Genomic DNA, 17,889 nt, shown 5'->3' with positions numbered 1-17,889 from the left:
TAAAAACAGTATTTCCCCCTGAGCTACAGTGGAGTAGAAGTATGATGCAGCACGATATGGAAATACCTCAAAAGTGCACTTGAGAAATTGTACTTGCCATGAGTGCAGAAGCACATCCTCTTCAGAAATGTAAATGAAAAGACTGCAGATAAACAAATGAATGTTTATTCACGCTGTTGGTGATGAGGAGGAACAGGAAGAGAGGGCTGCGTGCCACCTGAGGTCGGTACAGCAGGCAGGTACTGCAGGTTTCATGGTTATTTAACCAGAACATGCAGTCACACAGCTGATAGCGAGGATGGATCAGACCTGCAGTATGAAATACGATTTTAGCAGATGGGCACCGTGATGAACCATTACATTATGTATGATGAGTGCCAGTTGGCTTTAGGCTGTTCTGAAAGATTTATTTCAGTCAAGCCCACTCACTCCACATGCACTTGCAAGATAGAGAGACGGACCTATTCTGGTTTAGTTCAAAGTCTCCGAAAATATTCTGTCGTCAGATGTAACACCTCTGAAGGATCAGTGTTCATAACATGTCTGTGTTTATACTGTCACTGATATGCAACAAGGACTCTATATTAATCTCACTGTTAACTGCCATTGTTTTTGGATTTGTTTATCTTGTAATGCATGATGCTGGAGTTTTGCTGATATCCAATAAGTCGATATTTTCCACCAAGTTTTGGCTGATGCAGATGTATGCACATATTTTCATTATCAACACATTATTTTGCCCACTCTTGTGATGCTATCTCACCGGCGGATGCAGACATGAATACAGTGATTTTCAAAATAAAATACGTCTCTGGCTCAGGAGGTAGCGGTATATTGCGAAGCAGCTAGATTTGCGAGATCACAAGATCACGCGAGAATCGACCCTGCCGGGCTTCAGGTTATTCGTTTGTGCCCATATCAAAAGTTGTTTAGCCAATCAGCATCCTAGGAGGGATGAGCTACAGGTGTGGTTTTATGTGTCGAGAAATGCTGATGGAAGCGACTCGTCTCAAGCAAACAATGGCGGCTCCTGGAGAGGTTAGCGTCGATACTGTGACAGTATCAGAACTGGATTGAAAGAACGGCACTGAAGGCTTTTCTCAGTGGAAAAGATGTTTTTGCTCTTCTCCTGTCTGGCTTCAGCAAGAGTTTGATCTGACTGGTTGAAGTTGTTCTTGTTTTGATGTAATGGACAGATAGTTCATCCAATCATCTGCTAAGAGTTTTTGAAGGGTGTTTGCCCCTTTCCAAACAGTTTCTAAGGACGAAGTCCTAGATTGTTCTGTTTAACAAACCATCTGACCTGTCAGGTTAGAGGCCAGTTGTCCACTGATCCTCCGGTCTGTATGTATAAAAGAACATTTACCACTTACAATCTTTTCAAAATAAAGTACACTTCTTTTCAAAATGGACACATGGGCAAAATGAGGAAACTCCATTTTTTTGTCTGTTCATCTCATTTCAATCATTTTTCTTGCAGAAAAATGTGATTCCCAAGCCGACAGACTGACCGGCACCATCATTTAAACCAACCAGTCCTGCTGGCCGTGACCTCTGCCGACCTCACCAAAACAAAAAACCAGCAATCTCTAGAGGACTGAAAAGCAAGTGAGTTTATTATTCTTGGACCAATATTAATAATTTATATAATAATCAATACTTCCATACGTCCATGTATTGATTCAGTGTTGCCAAACAAAATATCATGATACTGAGCTGTACTGACTTTTTCCTCCAGCCCTTATAGAGTAAAGCATCATCTTTACCTGACAGATATGAGAGTGGTATCAGTCTTCTCAAGTAAATCTCACCAAGAAAACAAATAAACAAATCTGATTTCTGTTCCAAGCTAGAGCTGGGAAACATATAATATTATGTATTATTATTTATTATTTATTATTTATTATTATCATCTTCAGTCGTGATCTGTATCGCCCAGTATCGTGATATGGCAATCACTGTTGTTTCCTGTTTTTGTATGTTTAAGTATTATTATTCACTGCATTGTTTTAAATTTTAATGTGGACTCTTGGAAGATTAGACAATGGCTAAAAGAGATCCCAATAAAATCAGAATCAGTCAAATCAAGATTGAAGGTAACTTCAAGAAACTTTGGTTCGAAGCTCAGTAACTAAAAATAAAACAGTAACTTAAGTTACAAAAATAAAAGTAAGTAATAAAAGACACCAATAATAATATGACCATCGCTACAATATTTCATAATATTAATAAACCTCAATATTAATATATTTGTTGACAGATATTGTTATTTTTTTTTATTTTGATTTTATCCACATTGGCAAGCCCGATTTCAAGTGTAAAATTAATACAGTTTATTTATTTATTTATTGATTGATTTGCTCTCTATTATACCACACAAATAATTCGGGTGCAGTGCATCCGGTGAAGATGTAGGCGTAGAAACCAAATTCAAAGTTTCCTCCAATGACATGAGTGACATGGTTCTGTCTGCATACATTTCACTCACAGCTTGTCCTCTGCCTTTGATGCAGTATCTGCGTTTTTACTGGAGGGGGAATTTTTGCGTGAAATCCTGACTGAAAGCTTTTAAATAAGACATCAATGCACAAAATGAGTCATTAGGGCCACAGTTAAGGACGCTGTAAGTCATGCTTTTTTAATTGCCTGCTTTGTAGCAAATCACCCCAAATCCTTCACAGCGAAATACTGAGACAAATCCTGAATTATTCATTTTGAGTAACAGAATTTATTTGAATCTGTCATGAATGACGAGAAGAAAACACATTGTTTCAGTTCACATTAGTCTGTCATGTGTTGTAATGGACCTACTGTCAAAGAAATCATAATAATGCAGTCGAACTGTATTCATTTACAAGCATATACTGTATAATAATGTGCTGCTGACTTATATCCATAAAAATAAAACAATCATTCACTATGAGCTACTGTTCTTCTGTGCTACAATACACAGACAGACCTTTAACCTATGTACAAATGTTCACACACATGCCTAACACCTCACAGACACAAATCCACGTGAGTCACTGCATCTGACAGAAGAAAATGTCCATGTTTTTGTCATGATGATTATAAAATAAGGCAGCTGTAATCACAGAGTGTCGAGCTGAGGTTTTTTAGATTTCTAACATGAATACTGCTCATTTTTCCTCTTGTTAAAATGACAAAGACAGTCCCAGTTCTCATGACGACAGCCAGTTTTTCTGTGAATGTTTCTGTCCACGATTAGCATTTTTTTTTTTTTTTTTTTTTCAGTCTACTTTCCCAGAGAAAAATAACACATGTAGGCACCGAGTCCAGACTGTGGTCATTAATCCAGAGAGATGAAAATACACATCTTTGATCAGCCGGGGTTAACTGTGAAGAGAAAGAGAGAGAAAGAAAATGATGTGAAAACCTGGGATGCTACCAACAGAATGGCTGCACTTCAAAGGCACACCCACACAAAATCCACACATATTACACAAGGAAGCTTTCCACTAGTCACACAATACATGAGTGAAACACATAAAAAGCAGACAGATCTGGGAATAATCTTGGTCTGCATTTTTGCAAGAAATAAGATATTAGGGAGGGAATGCACAATATTGTAATTTTGCTGATATCCAGTATTTTAAACTAATTTTGGCTGATCGCCGATACCGATATATGCACATATCTTTGTTATTAAGTATCTTCTGTAATGAATGTTTTATCCTGCCTACTCATCAAGATGGCCCAATGCCAGATGCAGTGATTTTCAAAATAAAATACAATGCATTTCAAAATAAAATACAGTGCTTTTCAAAATGAAATGCCTTTCAAAATAAAATGCGATGCTTTTCAAAATGTACACGTTCACAGGGCAAAATAAGAAAACTACTGCTGACAGTTTTGTTTTCCCTATTTGTTCTTGACTAATTCCTCATACTGATTGGGATCATGACTGTTAAGATGGTAAATTAAATTTGTAGTGTTAAAGGAATGCGATTCGACTCCTCCTCACATGACCGACGCTGAGGAATTGATCAAAAAAAACCCTCCACACCGCAGACACATAATTAAAGTGTCATATTGGCAGAAACATCTGCATTTCAAGCAGATTCTGAGATTTCATTTTAAAGCCTATTTCTGCTGATACCAATTATGTGACAGTAATATTGTGCACTCCTAATTAAAGGTACATTTTTGGGAAATATGCTTATTTGCATCTTGAATCATCTCTAATTACTGTATGGTAAACATAAGATATTTTTTAATGCTGTGTTTGATTTAGCAGGTGCTGGTAGGTGGACTATGATATCTTCAGAGGGAGCCAGGCTACCTGTTCTCCCCCCTGCTTCCAGTCTTAATGCTAAGTTAAGCTAATCATCTACTGGTAGCTTCTTACTTACTGTGCAGGATAATGGTATTTATATCCTCACATAACTCTCAGCAAGAAATTTGAATGAGCACATTTCCCAAAATGACAAACTATTGCTTTAATATTTTACTTCTTGCAAACACGCCGACAAAGATTACTCCCAAATTTGTCTGCTTTTTGCGCAGTGAGCATGTGCAGCAATCATATTTTCCAAACCGTCAAACGATTTTTGTAACAACAAAGAAGTTCAAACACTGAGTTCATAATTTCCACTCAAGTGTAAATTTAGAAAATCACACAAATCTAACATGCTTCCGGCCACATTAAGGCCTCCTACTGACTGCAAACACGCGTGCAGAGGTCCAGTTACCCTCTGTACCGCCTCTTTCACTTCCTTCAGAAGAACATATCATCATCATCATCATTATCGACATCATCCAACGACCAACTCCAGTCTTTCAGGCCAAAATCAAGCAATCTGAAACAGTAAGTATGAGGGTCTTTAGTGCTTCATAAAGCCCCGGGGCGATACATGCCAAGGTCACCCGGGGGCAGTATAGAGCTGTGAGTAGCTATAACCGAGCGCTGCTCGTTACTATGCGGGGACGGTTAATGGACACAGCAGGACAGCATTAATGAGGGCGGACAGGAGCAACAAGCTCTGCTACTTACAGTCTCCCAGCGTGAGAGACGTTAGAAAGGTGGGGTCAGAGGTGAAGAGGTCAAAGGTCAGTGGAGGATGATACGGAGCATGGGGCCAGAGCTGAGGGACGAGAGCCAGTTAGGTTGTGGCTGAGAGAGCAAACTTTAACTACAACTGAGTGTCTAAATCAATCACAGACAAGACAGATACAGTTAGTGACTCCCATAGTGGTTTGGTGCCATTTTCTACTCAATTAGGTGGCTGCTGAGGCTGCAGTGATGCTGCGTACAGCGTTAGAAACATGCAGATGAATCAGGAGCGCTGTTTAAAGCAAGACATCCTGCGCCAGCCACAGCTGTATGCCCCTTTATATCGTGACACGATTGAGAATCATCAACAGAAACGACAAATTAATGAGGCTTGTTGTTTTGATTGTTTTTAAAACCAAATTTACAGAAAAATATATGAATTTTCTTCTAAGATTAGCTCAGATTTTAAGATTTTCACAGGTTTTTTTTGCCTCTCTTCACCCAAAAGTTATGTTTCCTACTGCAAAAAGGACATTAATTAACGTTTCCAGTCTTCTTGTGACACCGGCTCAGAAAAGGCCCTCTGGTAATAGGAAATGAAGACAAAAATTGAGAGGAAACACAAATGAGCTGCTGATTAGCACCAGAGTCCCCAAATACAGGGTTTTAATCCTGTTAATCAGATCTACAGTGGTAAAATTCCATATTTCACTTTGACTTATTTTTAGCTGCCCTAAAAAAAAAAAAAAAAAAATCTGTAAACAACATGGGTCCTGTTGTTTATCATAGCAGTGCTCTGGACTGAATACTAAATGTGTTTATACATCGAACATCTAGCCATTAATTCAAACAACCTACATATGCTATTTTTATATTTCCATCATTTGGGGTATGTTATATTAGCATGTGAACGGACGATTTTGTGGCTTCACGACTCCAATTCCAAAACAGTTTGGATGTTACATTAAACAAAAATAAAAACACAATGCGATGATTTGCAAACCCTTTTCAACTTATATTGACTGAGTATAATAAAACGACAAGATATTTAATGTTCAAACTGGTAAACTTTGTTTTTTTTTTGTAAATATACACTCATTCTGAACTTGATGCCTGCAACACGTTTCAGAAAAGTTGGGATGTGGGCAAGGAAAGACCGGGAAAGTTGTGGAATGCTCATCTGTTAGGAACATTTAGGAACATAGTTAGGAACATCTGTTAGGAACATTCAGAAGGTAAACAGGTTAACTGATAACAGGTGTTAGTATCATGATTGTGTATTAAAGGCTCAGTCATTCATAAGCATGGATGGAGTGAAGTTCACTGTGTAGGTTAACGGTCCAACAGTTTAAGAACAACATTTCTCAACACAAACTGTAGGAATTTAGGGATTTCACCATCTACAGTCATTAAAAGATTCCGAGAAATCTCTGCATGAAAGGTGAAAGGATGAAAATTAAAAACAAAGTTTATCAGTTTGAACATTAAATATGTTGTCTTTGCCCTGGATTCAATTAAATATAGGTCAAAAATGATTTGCAAATCATTGCATCATAAAAACCGAGAATAACGATCCTGAAAAATCAGCCATAGTGAGTTTGACCTTGAAAAAGAGATGATGGAAGATATCGAGGGTAAACAGTCATTGCAGTCGTGTAGAAAATACTGTATAAACAAATGTTATTATGGGTGAAAAATTCAAATATTTTCTGTATCTAGAAAACTAAACTTCTCTTGTTCTCACCTGGGCTTCCCTGATGGCTGCTGCTGTTTGGTGGACTGGATCTTGATGGCCCCGCGATGAGCCGACATGTGAGGCGAACTCCTGGGTGAAGGTCGCGGCGAGACCCGTGGAGAGGAACGCGACGTCGCCTCGGGAGGGGTGTTCTGCGCCGCAGACGGAGGACTAATCGGCGGGTGCTTCCTGGGGATGCGTTTGAGGAGGTGGCTGACCCAGCGCTGCTGCTCCTCCGGAGAGTTGGTCAGCAGAAGCAGATCTTTGGCCGTGGACATGTCGTAGTTCACTGATGAAGAAAGAAACGGTAAGAACGGTTTTGTTGACTTACGAGACCTTTTTTCCAAAGTAATCAAATCAAAATAACCTTTTAATATATCAAACAAACCATCATCTTCATTATGTATAGAGTGACTAGAAAAATAAAAACACCTTTTCTATCATTTAATTACCTGTCAAACTGCGACTAAGAGACATACTTTATAGATATTTTTAACATTATATGAAATGCCTAACAATAACAGCACAGAATAATAACAGAATAACTGCAGGAAGTTTGTGTAAAGCAAGCGATTTGTATAAAAGTGATATATTAACTCTGAGCATACTGACCCTTGCAGGGAGCTATAACTTCCTCCTTTTTGTCCAGGTGGTCTTTGTGGCACTTGAGGTGGCAGCGGCGGCACTCGAGGGCCGGCGGCGGCTTGAAAACGTGCCACAGGGGCCGAGTGCAGGCCTCGCAGCTGGAGGGGAAGTGGTAGAGAGTGAGGATGAACTCGTGGCCCTTGTGGCTGATGTAGGAAGCGCGATCCCCAAACGGCGTGGGCTCCACTACGACCTCCTGGTCGCGTTTAATCTCGCCCTCATTGGCGTACAGAATCTGGGAAAAGAAAAGAAAGGAGATGGAATTTTTTTTTAAGTTGAAGACTGCTGAACAGAATTTACTTGACAGTCTGTGAAAGGAGGCAGAGGGGACAGAAGGAGAAGCACGTTACCTGGAATATTCTTGGAATTTCTTTGGGATCTGCACGGTACACATCAGTGTGAGTGACGGGTCGGACATGAAACAGTTTACTGTAGGAGAAAAGGATGGTGGGATTAAGTGTTGATGCAGGCTAATAAGTAGAATCAGTAATGGGCAAGTCAAAGATTTGTAAAAATATGGCAATTTACTTTTGTCATATTTGTAGCTTTTCCCATTATTATTAATTGTTGGTATTACATGTTCAAACCCTGCATTAAATGACTCACTCGATATCCAGGGTCATGAAGGGGTTAGCCTGCTCTCGGTCGAGCTCGCTGTTGTAGAACAGGATCTTCTTACTGCTCACAACGATATACTGTAAAGGAAAGGGAAACAATGGCCAAAAGGTTGGAGGGGGAAATGACTTAACGGCGATGGTGATTACTAGGAAAACAAATCTGTATATATGAGAAATAACACTCGATACATTACTTTTTTGTCCCAGCCAAACCGCTTTGTGTTCTTGGTAGGAAGTGAAATCCAGCCCTCCAGCCTGGAGTCTAGTGTGCAGAGAAAAAAAAAAAAACAGGAAGATGTTAACACAAAGAGAAGAGCAGCCTGTAATCATGCGAACCACTTAAAAGAACACCTTGACATTTTGGAACTTTGGTGGCATTTTCCTTAAACAGACGCTCATCACTTGGAGCGGAAATTATTCCTCAGACCAAAGGGCAAGTGGCAGAAAACCTCCCAACTAGATTTCAACAACATCCGCTCATAAAGAATCTCCAGCTCAAAATATAGCAGGTGTCGAGTGAGGAAAAATTAAACTAAAATAGGAAGCTTTTTATTTTTAGTGCAGCGACAACACTTCACACAAACTCCAATCTTGCCAAAATGCCTCTCCACATCTCATTCAGTGGAATAAATGTGAACAAAGCAGGCCAGCATCCAGCTGTGAGAACTCGTGTGTCCAGTGGACATGAAAAAGGATTAAAGCACAGCAGGGACGGTCAACAGAGCAGAGGGATTAGCCGAAACTTTGCAAGGTCGAACCAGGGCTGAGGAGGGGGTTCAGTTACTTTAGGAAAAAGTATTCAACTCAAATTTTGAAACACTGGAAATATTTTGGATGGATGGATAAATGATATATTATATACCAGGGGTCAATCTATTATGGGCCTGGACGATTATATAGATACAGATACAGATATTAAGCATTTTTACAACTGTGTGAAATATTTTCAAATCTGATTGTCAACTAAAAAATACACCTATTTAGCTCTGATGCAGCGGACAGTTGTCCAAAAGAATTAAACTATTGAACTATTTTGATAGTTGATTAATGATTAAAGTAATTTTTAATGCAAAAATGACAAAATGCTGTTTTCAGCCTCTCATATATGGTGATTCCCTGCTTTTCTCCATTTATTATCACATTAAACTGAATATGTTTGGTTTGTGGACTGACAAAACAAGATATTTAAAGACGTCACCTTGGACTCTGAGAAACTGGGATGGACATTTTTCATTATTTTCTTCTTCTTTCTTGCAGCCCTAGATTAACATGACAATTAACTTTAGTCTTCGTTGTTATTTGATAACCACAAACAAATAGAAGAAACTGTAGGGGAGCAAGCAGTTGTTTGACCTGCTTGCTTGAGTGGACACACAAAAAACAAAACGAAACAAAAAAACCAACATTAACCCTGAACCCTGAAAATATTCATCACAATTTCCCAGAGTCCAAAGTGACTTTTTCAAATTGCTTCTTTTGTTCAACCAACCGTCCAAATCATATAATGTTGAGTTCATTTATTGTCATAATTTACTATCATCAATGTCAAACGAAATCAGAAAATCCTCACATTTCAGAAGTAGGAACCAGCAAATGTCAGACATTTTTGCTTGAAGAATAGCTAAAATGATTAATCGATTTTAAAAATATTTGGCATCTAACTGACCAATCATCGCAGCTCTAAAAATATTGTATCATAATTGTTCATAATAGTTGGTTTATATTTTATATTTTATATCAATAATCTGAATCTGAAAAGTAACAAAAGTTACCCTAGTGAAGTAAAAATTACAATATCTGCCTCCAAAATAATCGATTAGTTGTGAACTATTAAATTAATTGCCAACTATTTTGATAATTGATTAATAAAGTCTAGAAAAGATGGCCAAGTTATCTGATTTCAGCTACTTAAATGTGATTATTCCTGGTTTGTTTAGTCTTCTATGACAGTAAACTGAGTATCTTTGGGTTTTGGACAAAACAAAACATTTGAGGACGCCGCTTTGGGAAACACTTGTCAACATTTTTCACCATTTTCTGACATTTTTGGACCAAACAACTAATAGATTAATCTAGAAAATGATCTACAAATCAGTTGATTAGGAAAATAATTGTTAGTTGCAGCCCTTCTTCAAAACAGGCTGGGAGTATAAAGGAAAAGAAAATGGTTGTTTTAAATTTTGACACTAAGATTTTCATTTTCACTGCAAATTTGTATCAGCTCCAAATGTCTCTTATTGATCTATTAGTATCAGTATCAGCCCTGAAATCACCACAGTCATTATATACTTTGTTAGGGCAATTGCATTTTTAATTTTCATCCCCATCTCAGGTTCAAACCGCCATGCAGGGTCACCTGCAGGTTCAGCCTCAGAGGGCTGCTCGTAGGTGAGGGCCAGGGGACGGCGGCCCTGCTCCACCTGTCCGTCATATTCGTCTTCATCCTCAGAGTCAGAGTCAAAGAGAGAGCGAGCCGAGTGAAGGTTGGGTCGTGTGTCGATGCAGACAGATTTGTGTGTGCGCTGGTAGGTGAAGGACATTGATTCTGAGGTGTGGGACTGAGTAATGCGCACTGCGCCGGATCCCAGACGGAGAAGTTGAGGTGAAATGAGAGGGAAAAAAAGGAAGAAGTAAAAGAGGAAAAGGTCAAAAACAACAGCTCTGGAAGACAACGAGACTCAAAGTAAAAACAAAGGAAGAGAGGCTGCAGAAAGAGTAACGCAGGAAGTCCACAGATGAGTGAATTTACTGGCTTTGAGCCTTTGAATGTACATGTAGGACGGTGAGTGTGAGACGAACTGTCCTTTGTTTACCTGGGTATCCGTCACCCATGTCCAGGTCGTTGCCACTGCTGATGCTGGTGGAGTCCAGAGAGTGAACGCTGAGGGAGGTGAGCTGGCAACGCAGCTGCTCGATGTCGCTGTCTTTACTGTCCAACGCCATCTGAAGCTCCAGACGCACCTGGTTCTCTTCTGCTATCAGCTGAGAAACACACATGAACACGGTTTTAACCGCAGTTCGGCGTCTTTTTTTTCTATTGTTTGCAGTTATAATGTCTGTGCACAAGTTAATGTGTCAGACACTTTAAAGCCTCTGGAAATTTGGCTTGAAACAGTAAAAATGCATGTATGATATAAAACTTGAGTGTCTCATTAAGCTTCCACAACAATAAGAGAGAATAAATGTTCATAACTATGAGAAAACCTGGTTCAAAAACAGCTTTTTACATTGTTTCTCAGGACTGTGTAGGTGTGTCAGACCAAGTTTTTACTGCACCCTCAGGAAGCACCACAATGAAGTGCTGTGGACAAGGTCAGCTGCAAAACATATTTTAGCCACCTAAAAAAAAAATCAATATCATTTTAAGTGTACGGCATGTTTAGAACATTTTCACCACTTTACTTTGTTGTCAGACAGCCTTGTCCAACAGGGACCTGAAGCTGCCCGGTTTATTTCGTGAGTCCGCACAACGCTTGGCAGAAAAACAACGCTGCAGAATCTCCCAAACAATGTAGGTGTGGATGGTGACCAGTTTTCAAACATAAAAAAACAACTGGAAAGAAAGCATAAAATGTGTGTTTGAGTGGGACAACTGACCGTGGATTTGTTATGATTGGTTTACGGAATTAATTGTATAATTTTCAAGCGATAAATGCCCGATATGTGCAACGTAAATTCCAAAAAAAAACTCGATTGGCCTTCTTGCAGTCCAGACCTGTCTCCAGCTGAAAATTTGTTGTGCATTATGAGGTGCAAAATATGATAAGAGACTATCTTATATCAAGCAAGAATGGGAAAAAAATCACTTTCAAAACTTTAGCAATTAGTGTCCTGAGTTCCCAAACACTTGCTGATGTTGTCAAAAGAAAAGGTGATGTATCACAGTGGTAAACACGTTCCTGTCTTAACTTTTTTGGGAACATGTTGCAGGCATCAAACCCTGCCCTGTTTTTGTTCACTCTGTTGCACTTTGTTTTAAACTCTGGGGTGTTTCTCATTCCAAGTTACTGAAGTAATAAGCTTGTCTTTGTTATAAAAGAATGATCTTGTAAGAAACATAGGAAAATACTGAAAGTGAAACAAACCTGGGTAAAATATTAATTTTACCAAGGACAAAGAGGTCCAAAAAAAAAAAAGCAAGCTTAAGGCGGAATCAGAACAAAGATCCACACACCGTACTTACAGCTGTTTCACAGATTTCTTTGTTTTTCATTGCCATATCGATTTGAATTTGACAAGCTGTTAGAAACATTTCTCAATGAAAATTGCTGGGACTTATCACTACAGTGTGTTTGTCTCATTCTTGTCTAAAACATTCATTTTAACTATAAGTTCGCTTTGCAAAGATGCCCCTAATTATGAGTAACCCCAATACCAAAATATCTGAATTTGCAGTAACAAAATCCAAAAATGAAGGATGTTAATTAAGTTTCTTGAGCTACTTTATTTAATGGAACAGTATTTTAATTGGAAACACAAAATATTTAACTTGTCTTGGCAATAACCAGGGACACAATCTTTGTGCTGTACATACAACTTTAAACAGATCGGGGATCAGATTTAGTACTTGAAAGATTATCCAGGATGCGCGTTCAATATTGGAAAATTTCTATTTTTGTATATTATTCTGATAATGAAATTACAGCTGATAAATATCGGCTAAATAATATCTGATTTGACAGATTATGCCAATTCTTAGGGAAAATGCTCTATAAAAGCCAAAAAAAAAAAGTTTATTTCTGAAGTTTTTCTCCAGTTAGAGCTTGCAGTTATAATCAGGATTTTAATATGTAATAATCTTTTTTTCAGTAAATGTGGCAGTATGTGTTCATGTGTGCAGTGTTGTTGCTCTCACCGCCTGCATCTCCGTCATCTCTCTCTGAAATTTGATGATGGTGCTGTTGAGTTTCTCCTTCTCGGCTCTCAGCTCCAGCTGCAGCTTCCTGTTCTCCTTCTCCTTCCTGTGCACCTCGGTGTCGATGCCTCGGTGGCCTCCTCGCACCGTCTCCCTCCTGTTCATCACCTCAGCCAGCTTGTTCACAGCCTGGGAGGAGGAAAAAAACCACAGCGAAACGCGGCTTTACAGAGATCTATTTATGATAAATCTGAATGCAGCAAACACTCCGGGAAGCTGGCGGGAATACCAATGCCGCTGAAAGATAGATTTTTAAACTAGTTTCAGATCTCAGTGATTTCGCCCAGAGTTCAACACAAGCCTGCAGCTGAACATTATTCTTAACAACAAATGATGTGACATAACAGTCGTCTGCGATAAAAAGAAGTAAAAGTATGACAGTGCAGGAAATATTCCAGGCTTTCCAGACCTGTGTAGGCGCCCAGACACACACCTGAATTTTTAGTGTCCTCTCAGTCTGCAGCTGCTTTTCAAAGCTCACTTTGAGCGAGTTCATCTGCTTCTCCTCCTCCTTGGCTTTCTGGAACTCTGTATAAATAGCAGAGAAGAATGTTAATTCAGGGCTCGTATAGAGTTTTACTTAACATAAGTTTTACAGAAGTAATCCATAACTTCTAGTGCAAGTTTGAAGAGCAATATTCTGCCTCTCTACAGACACTAAGTTCCCTGATGGAGAGATTATTGCTGCCTTTAATGACATTTTTACAGCCTTCTCCCCTTAACATCATCTGGATAATGTAAGACAGCTTGTTAACACATTTTCCAGCACTGAGGGAAATGTCATTCCGGTAGAAAGTATCTGTCCTCTTCTCGTGGTGCTCATTAACTCAGGAAGTCTCAGCCGTCTGCGAGTGTCATTGTCTAACTTTCGACTGTATTACGATGCTACCCGATCCAGATTATTGGCACAGATGTTTGATAATGGCGTTCCCCGTTCGTGGCTCAACATAAAAATGATAGAGGTGAATGCAGAAGCATCCACTCGTTTTCTGTGTAAATGGGATTAAAAGTCCATTTAAGCCGCGACAGATAACTCTGTAATCATTAATTCAGTTCGAATTTGGTGTAAAATGCATGAACTGTTCAAACAGGAGGGATTCCTCTCTCTTCTAAAATCCCTTTATGGAGCATTTCTTAAGTTATCTGCAACTACGTGACATAATTAAAGTCAAGGTTGGGAGGGTTATTTTAAAAATGTATTCTGATACAGTTACTAATTACCTGTTAATCTAAGTATCACAACATTAAAATAACTGTTGCTTTTGAATTACCTCCTTATAAAATAAGATGAAGTTGAAGACTTTGGAATAAAAAAAAAATCTGGAAGGGGAACTATGGGGTGAGTCGTGCAGAAACTAACCTCCTGCATCAGCTCTGCAACACCCCCACACAAGCTGCACAAATACACCTGCAGTATATCACCCATTTGTTTCGGATGTGGTTTAGATGAGGGAACATTCTTATGTTCCACTTGGCGGTGCTCTAAACTTCAGGTGTTCTGGCGGGGAGTATGTGACACCCTTCCAGAGATTTGTTTATTAGGTAACCTTAAACAAAAACGTATTGTGTTGGAATGGAAATCAGACACCACCCTTCCAACTGGAATGTGGCTTTCTGAAATTAATAGCTGTATAAAAAAAACTACTGGTTGAGGATTAAGAGGAAATATTTTACAAGATATCCCAAACTTTTTTGAATTACATGGAAAATCTCCTGTGGCATCAGATTGATTGTGTCTCTGAGTAGTTTTCTCTGTACTGAGGACGTGTTTGATCATACGGCTCTTAAAGTGAGACGTTTCTCTCAATGTATTGTTTAGTTTGATTATTTTGTCTATTTTATTTTAATCTTGATTTATTAATTATTCACAGTCTTGTTGACTTTGTACTGTTGATTATGAGTTGTTGTATTTTTATGTGGTTTTGAACAAGTAATATAAAATCAGATAGTTATTAGTATGACTCACGTTGCTGCATTTCTTTCAGCTGGTTGTTGAGCTCCTCTTTCTCACTGGCGAGGTTGGCCACGTCCACCGTCAGGGTGCGATTGGACTCTTCCAGCTGTGGGGGCGTCAGAGCAGAGGTGAGTCTCATCCATACGTACAAGCAAGTAAACTTATTTTATACAATACATCTGAGAACAAAAGTAAATCTGAAAATGAGAAGGATAAAGTTTTCACAAAATGCTCGACCCTCTGTTGTAAGAGCTGTCGTCGTTTGAGGACAAATTTTATTCATGGTTTTCAATTCAGTACGGACCAAACAAACCGTCAGCATCACAGGGTGCTTGGCAGTATTTCTCGGGTAAAATTAAGTTTTTATGTGTAATTTGCAGCCTAGTGTTATGTTATAAAAGTGCTCAATAAGTTGTTCAGCTGTGTCCTGCAAATTCAGATGGAATTCAGTGTTTCTATCGTTCATCATATCGCTCTGAAAAGGATCCCAACATATTTGTTGGTGTGAACTCCACCATCCACTTGTGTTTGTTATTGATCATCTAATTAAAGACGCCCTGTAGACTTTTTGACCATTGGAAGAGCTGTGGAGCTCTTTATCTATATACTTTCATGCTGCCAGTTTAAACAATGCAGGTTTTAAGATTCTTTAGAAGTTGGCTTTTCAAATGTTTTATGAGGAAAAAGATGCGTTCAACACTTTGTTCAACACACTGCGTTTTAGTGAGTAATGCTGAAAATAAACTTTAATTTGTTCGTTTACAAGAAAACTCTACAGGGTTCCTGGAATAAGCAGTTTATTTATGGCATCAAAGGGCAAAAGTTCCATAATAACTAGAGCAAACTGATTAGTTGATCAAAAGATATTTAGTTGCCAACTATTTTGATAATCAGTTAATCATTTCAGTCATTTTTCAAGCAAAAATGTCAAACATTTACTGGTTCTAGCTTTCTTTGTTATTTATGACAGTAAATGAAAAGTCTTTGGGGTTTGAACTAAAGAGGCGAGAGGTTTTTTTTTTTTTCATAATTCTTTGACATTTAATAGTGTAAACAATAAATTTATAAACTAATCAGCAGATTAATCGATAATGAAAGTAATTGTTAGTTGTAGCCCTAATAATAACCTTAGAAAAAACTAGACTCCTGCTCCTCCTCTCGCCTGTGACAGGAGACTTTGGCCAATCACAGGTCGGTGAGATGATTGTTGAGCCTCATTCCCAAAACTTAAGTCTTTGACGACCAGGGAATGAGACTCAGCAGTCAACCATCTTTCTCTTGCTGCTCCTTTAAATAGCAGGCAGAGTAGAAAATATTGCCAAACTCATGAAGAGGATTTCTTGGATGAAGTCGTAACATATTTGTTAGAGGATTTATGGTTAAAGTCTTCCTGTGTTGGCATTTTAACAGCATGTACTTCCCACGAATTCCAGCATCTCACCGAGCTGATGGTGGCCTCCTTGTCGCTGAGCTCCTGTTTGTGTCTCGCCATCATGTCTTTGATCTCCAGCTCCTTCATGATCTTCTCCTTCTCCAGGTCGGAGTACTGCTCCTCGGCGATGGAGCGAGCCAGCTGCTCAGAGTCCGCCTTGGTCAGACTGGCTTCCAGCTGTGATGTCAGGGAGTCTCTGTGGAGGGAGGAGGGGAAGGAACTGTTATTAATGTATTATTAAAACACCAGATAAATATTTGATCTACAATAAATCCCTGTTGTTATTATGCCAGACGGCCTATAGTGAGGACATACATTAATATTTCAATGACCTTTTTGTCACTGCAGGATTTTAAAGCACTGAATCATGAACTTGTCCACAGTTACGTCTGTGGCTGCAGTGCATCTGGAAACGCTTCTCATCTGGTTAAAATTCACACCCTCAGTTAAAGGTCAAGTCCTGTTTTTTGGCTGTGAGGAGGCTTCACAGAGGGTAAATAACACTAATCTGTAAAGTCTGTCACATTCTTAAAGATAAATGTTAACTATGATGTGTTGTGCTGTGGTTGCCTCACTGACATTTAACTCTAAAACAAACCAAGTTTTTGTATTTTCCATCATGATCCGTGCTTCATAAAACCTGGTTTGTGTTACATGCTTTATGCTTTGTAGTTAATTTCATTTAATATGTTTTGTCTCATGTTGTTTTGATTTCTTGTTTAGCTTTTTTCTGTATTTTACAGAAGCTGAAAAGGGTTATTCAGTAGTAGTAGTTCATATATTTATTTTAGTATTTCCCTATATTTTATTCAAAATCTTTCATTTACAACAAAGACATAATTCTATAAGGATACTCCATGGGCTCAGGAACACTTTAGCAAACCGTTGTCAGTGAACACAGTTTGTTGCTGAATCGACAAATGCAAGTTTTGTTGAAAATCATAGACATTGTGTACTCTGGGCTTCAAAAGAAAAGGACCATCAAGATATGTAGGTGTGGGGGTGTGTTAGTGCCCATGGCATTATGGGTAACTATCACATCTGTTAAGGTAAATACAGGTTTTGGAGCAACATACGCTGCCATCCAGACAGTGTCTTTTTCAGGGACGTTTTTGCTTATTTCAGCAAGACGATACCGAGACACATTCTGCATGTGTTACAACAGCGTGGCTTCGTAGTTGAAGAGTTTGGGTACTAGACTGACCCGCCTGCAGTCCAGACTTATTTCTCATTGAAAATGTGAGTTATATCAAACAAGGATGAGAAAGAATTTCACTTTCAAACCATCAACAACCAGTGTCCTCACCTCCAAAACGTTTACTGAGGGTTGGTAAAAGAAAAGGTGATGTGACTCCAACTTTTTTGGAACTTGTTGCATGTGTAAATGTATGAAAAACATGTTGCTGTCTGTTTTTATTCACGTACATAAATAAATATAAGATTGAAATCTGAATGAGTGAATAAGTCCTTGATGTGACACTTTCAATTAAATCAGATGCTACAGTTGTCAGAATCCCATCATGCATGCTGGCATGGAGCTCCTGATCTCTGATAAACTTTATACAGTCAGTAATTAG

The 17,889-nt window shown here is 38.7% G+C and overlaps 1 protein-coding gene and 1 long non-coding RNA gene across 10 annotated transcripts in view; one reads left to right on the top strand and one right to left on the bottom strand.

The window, feature by feature from the left end:
* Positions 1-2,612: 2,612 nt before the first annotated feature.
* LOC146314515 (rho-associated protein kinase 2-like) overlaps positions 2,613-17,889 on the bottom strand; it is a 59,739-nt gene continuing 44,462 nt past the window's right edge. The window contains exons 22-34 of one of the 7 annotated variants that reach the window (XR_014771952.1): positions 16,322-16,508; positions 14,893-14,986; positions 13,360-13,454; positions 12,867-13,055; positions 10,825-10,993; positions 10,368-10,583; positions 8,206-8,273; positions 8,001-8,089; positions 7,745-7,823; positions 7,362-7,629; positions 6,759-7,038; positions 5,015-5,105; positions 2,613-3,357 (exon numbers count right to left, since the gene is read on the bottom strand). Coding sequence is in view for 4 of the 7 variants with exons in the window: in XM_084738060.1 (XP_084594186.1) it covers positions 4,739-4,820; positions 6,759-7,038; positions 7,362-7,629; positions 7,745-7,823; positions 8,001-8,089; positions 8,206-8,273; positions 10,368-10,583; positions 10,825-10,993; positions 12,867-13,055; positions 13,360-13,454; positions 14,893-14,986; positions 16,322-16,508 (1,816 nt within the window). In the remaining 3 variants the exon portion in view is untranslated. Of the gene's footprint in view, positions 3,358-4,712; positions 4,821-5,014; positions 5,106-6,754; positions 7,039-7,361; positions 7,630-7,744; positions 7,824-8,000; positions 8,090-8,205; positions 8,274-10,367; positions 10,584-10,824; positions 10,994-12,866; positions 13,056-13,359; positions 13,455-14,892; positions 14,987-16,321; positions 16,509-17,889 lie in introns of those variants that run through there. The other 6 variants (XM_084738060.1, XR_014771953.1, XR_014771954.1 and 3 more) reach the window with 6 other exon arrangements.
* On the top strand, positions 10,879-16,556 carry LOC146314516 (uncharacterized). 3 transcript variants are annotated; one of them, XR_014771957.1, is made up of 4 exons: positions 10,879-11,015; positions 11,251-11,522; positions 14,912-15,008; positions 16,418-16,556. It is a non-coding gene; the product is annotated as an uncharacterized LOC146314516 (long non-coding RNA). The 3 variants fall into 3 exon arrangements; XR_014771956.1 differs by having other exon boundaries at positions 10,896-11,027; XR_014771955.1 differs by having other exon boundaries at positions 11,000-11,522.

Source organism: Lutjanus erythropterus, chromosome 15 (genome assembly GCF_056507025.1).
Source record: "Lutjanus erythropterus isolate fLutEry1 chromosome 15, fLutEry1.hap2, whole genome shotgun sequence".
Classification (NCBI taxonomy): domain Eukaryota; kingdom Metazoa; phylum Chordata; class Actinopteri; order Lutjaniformes; family Lutjanidae; genus Lutjanus; species Lutjanus erythropterus.
The sequence above is the reverse complement of the archived record's forward strand: the minus strand, read 5'-3'. Positions and strand labels throughout refer to the sequence as shown.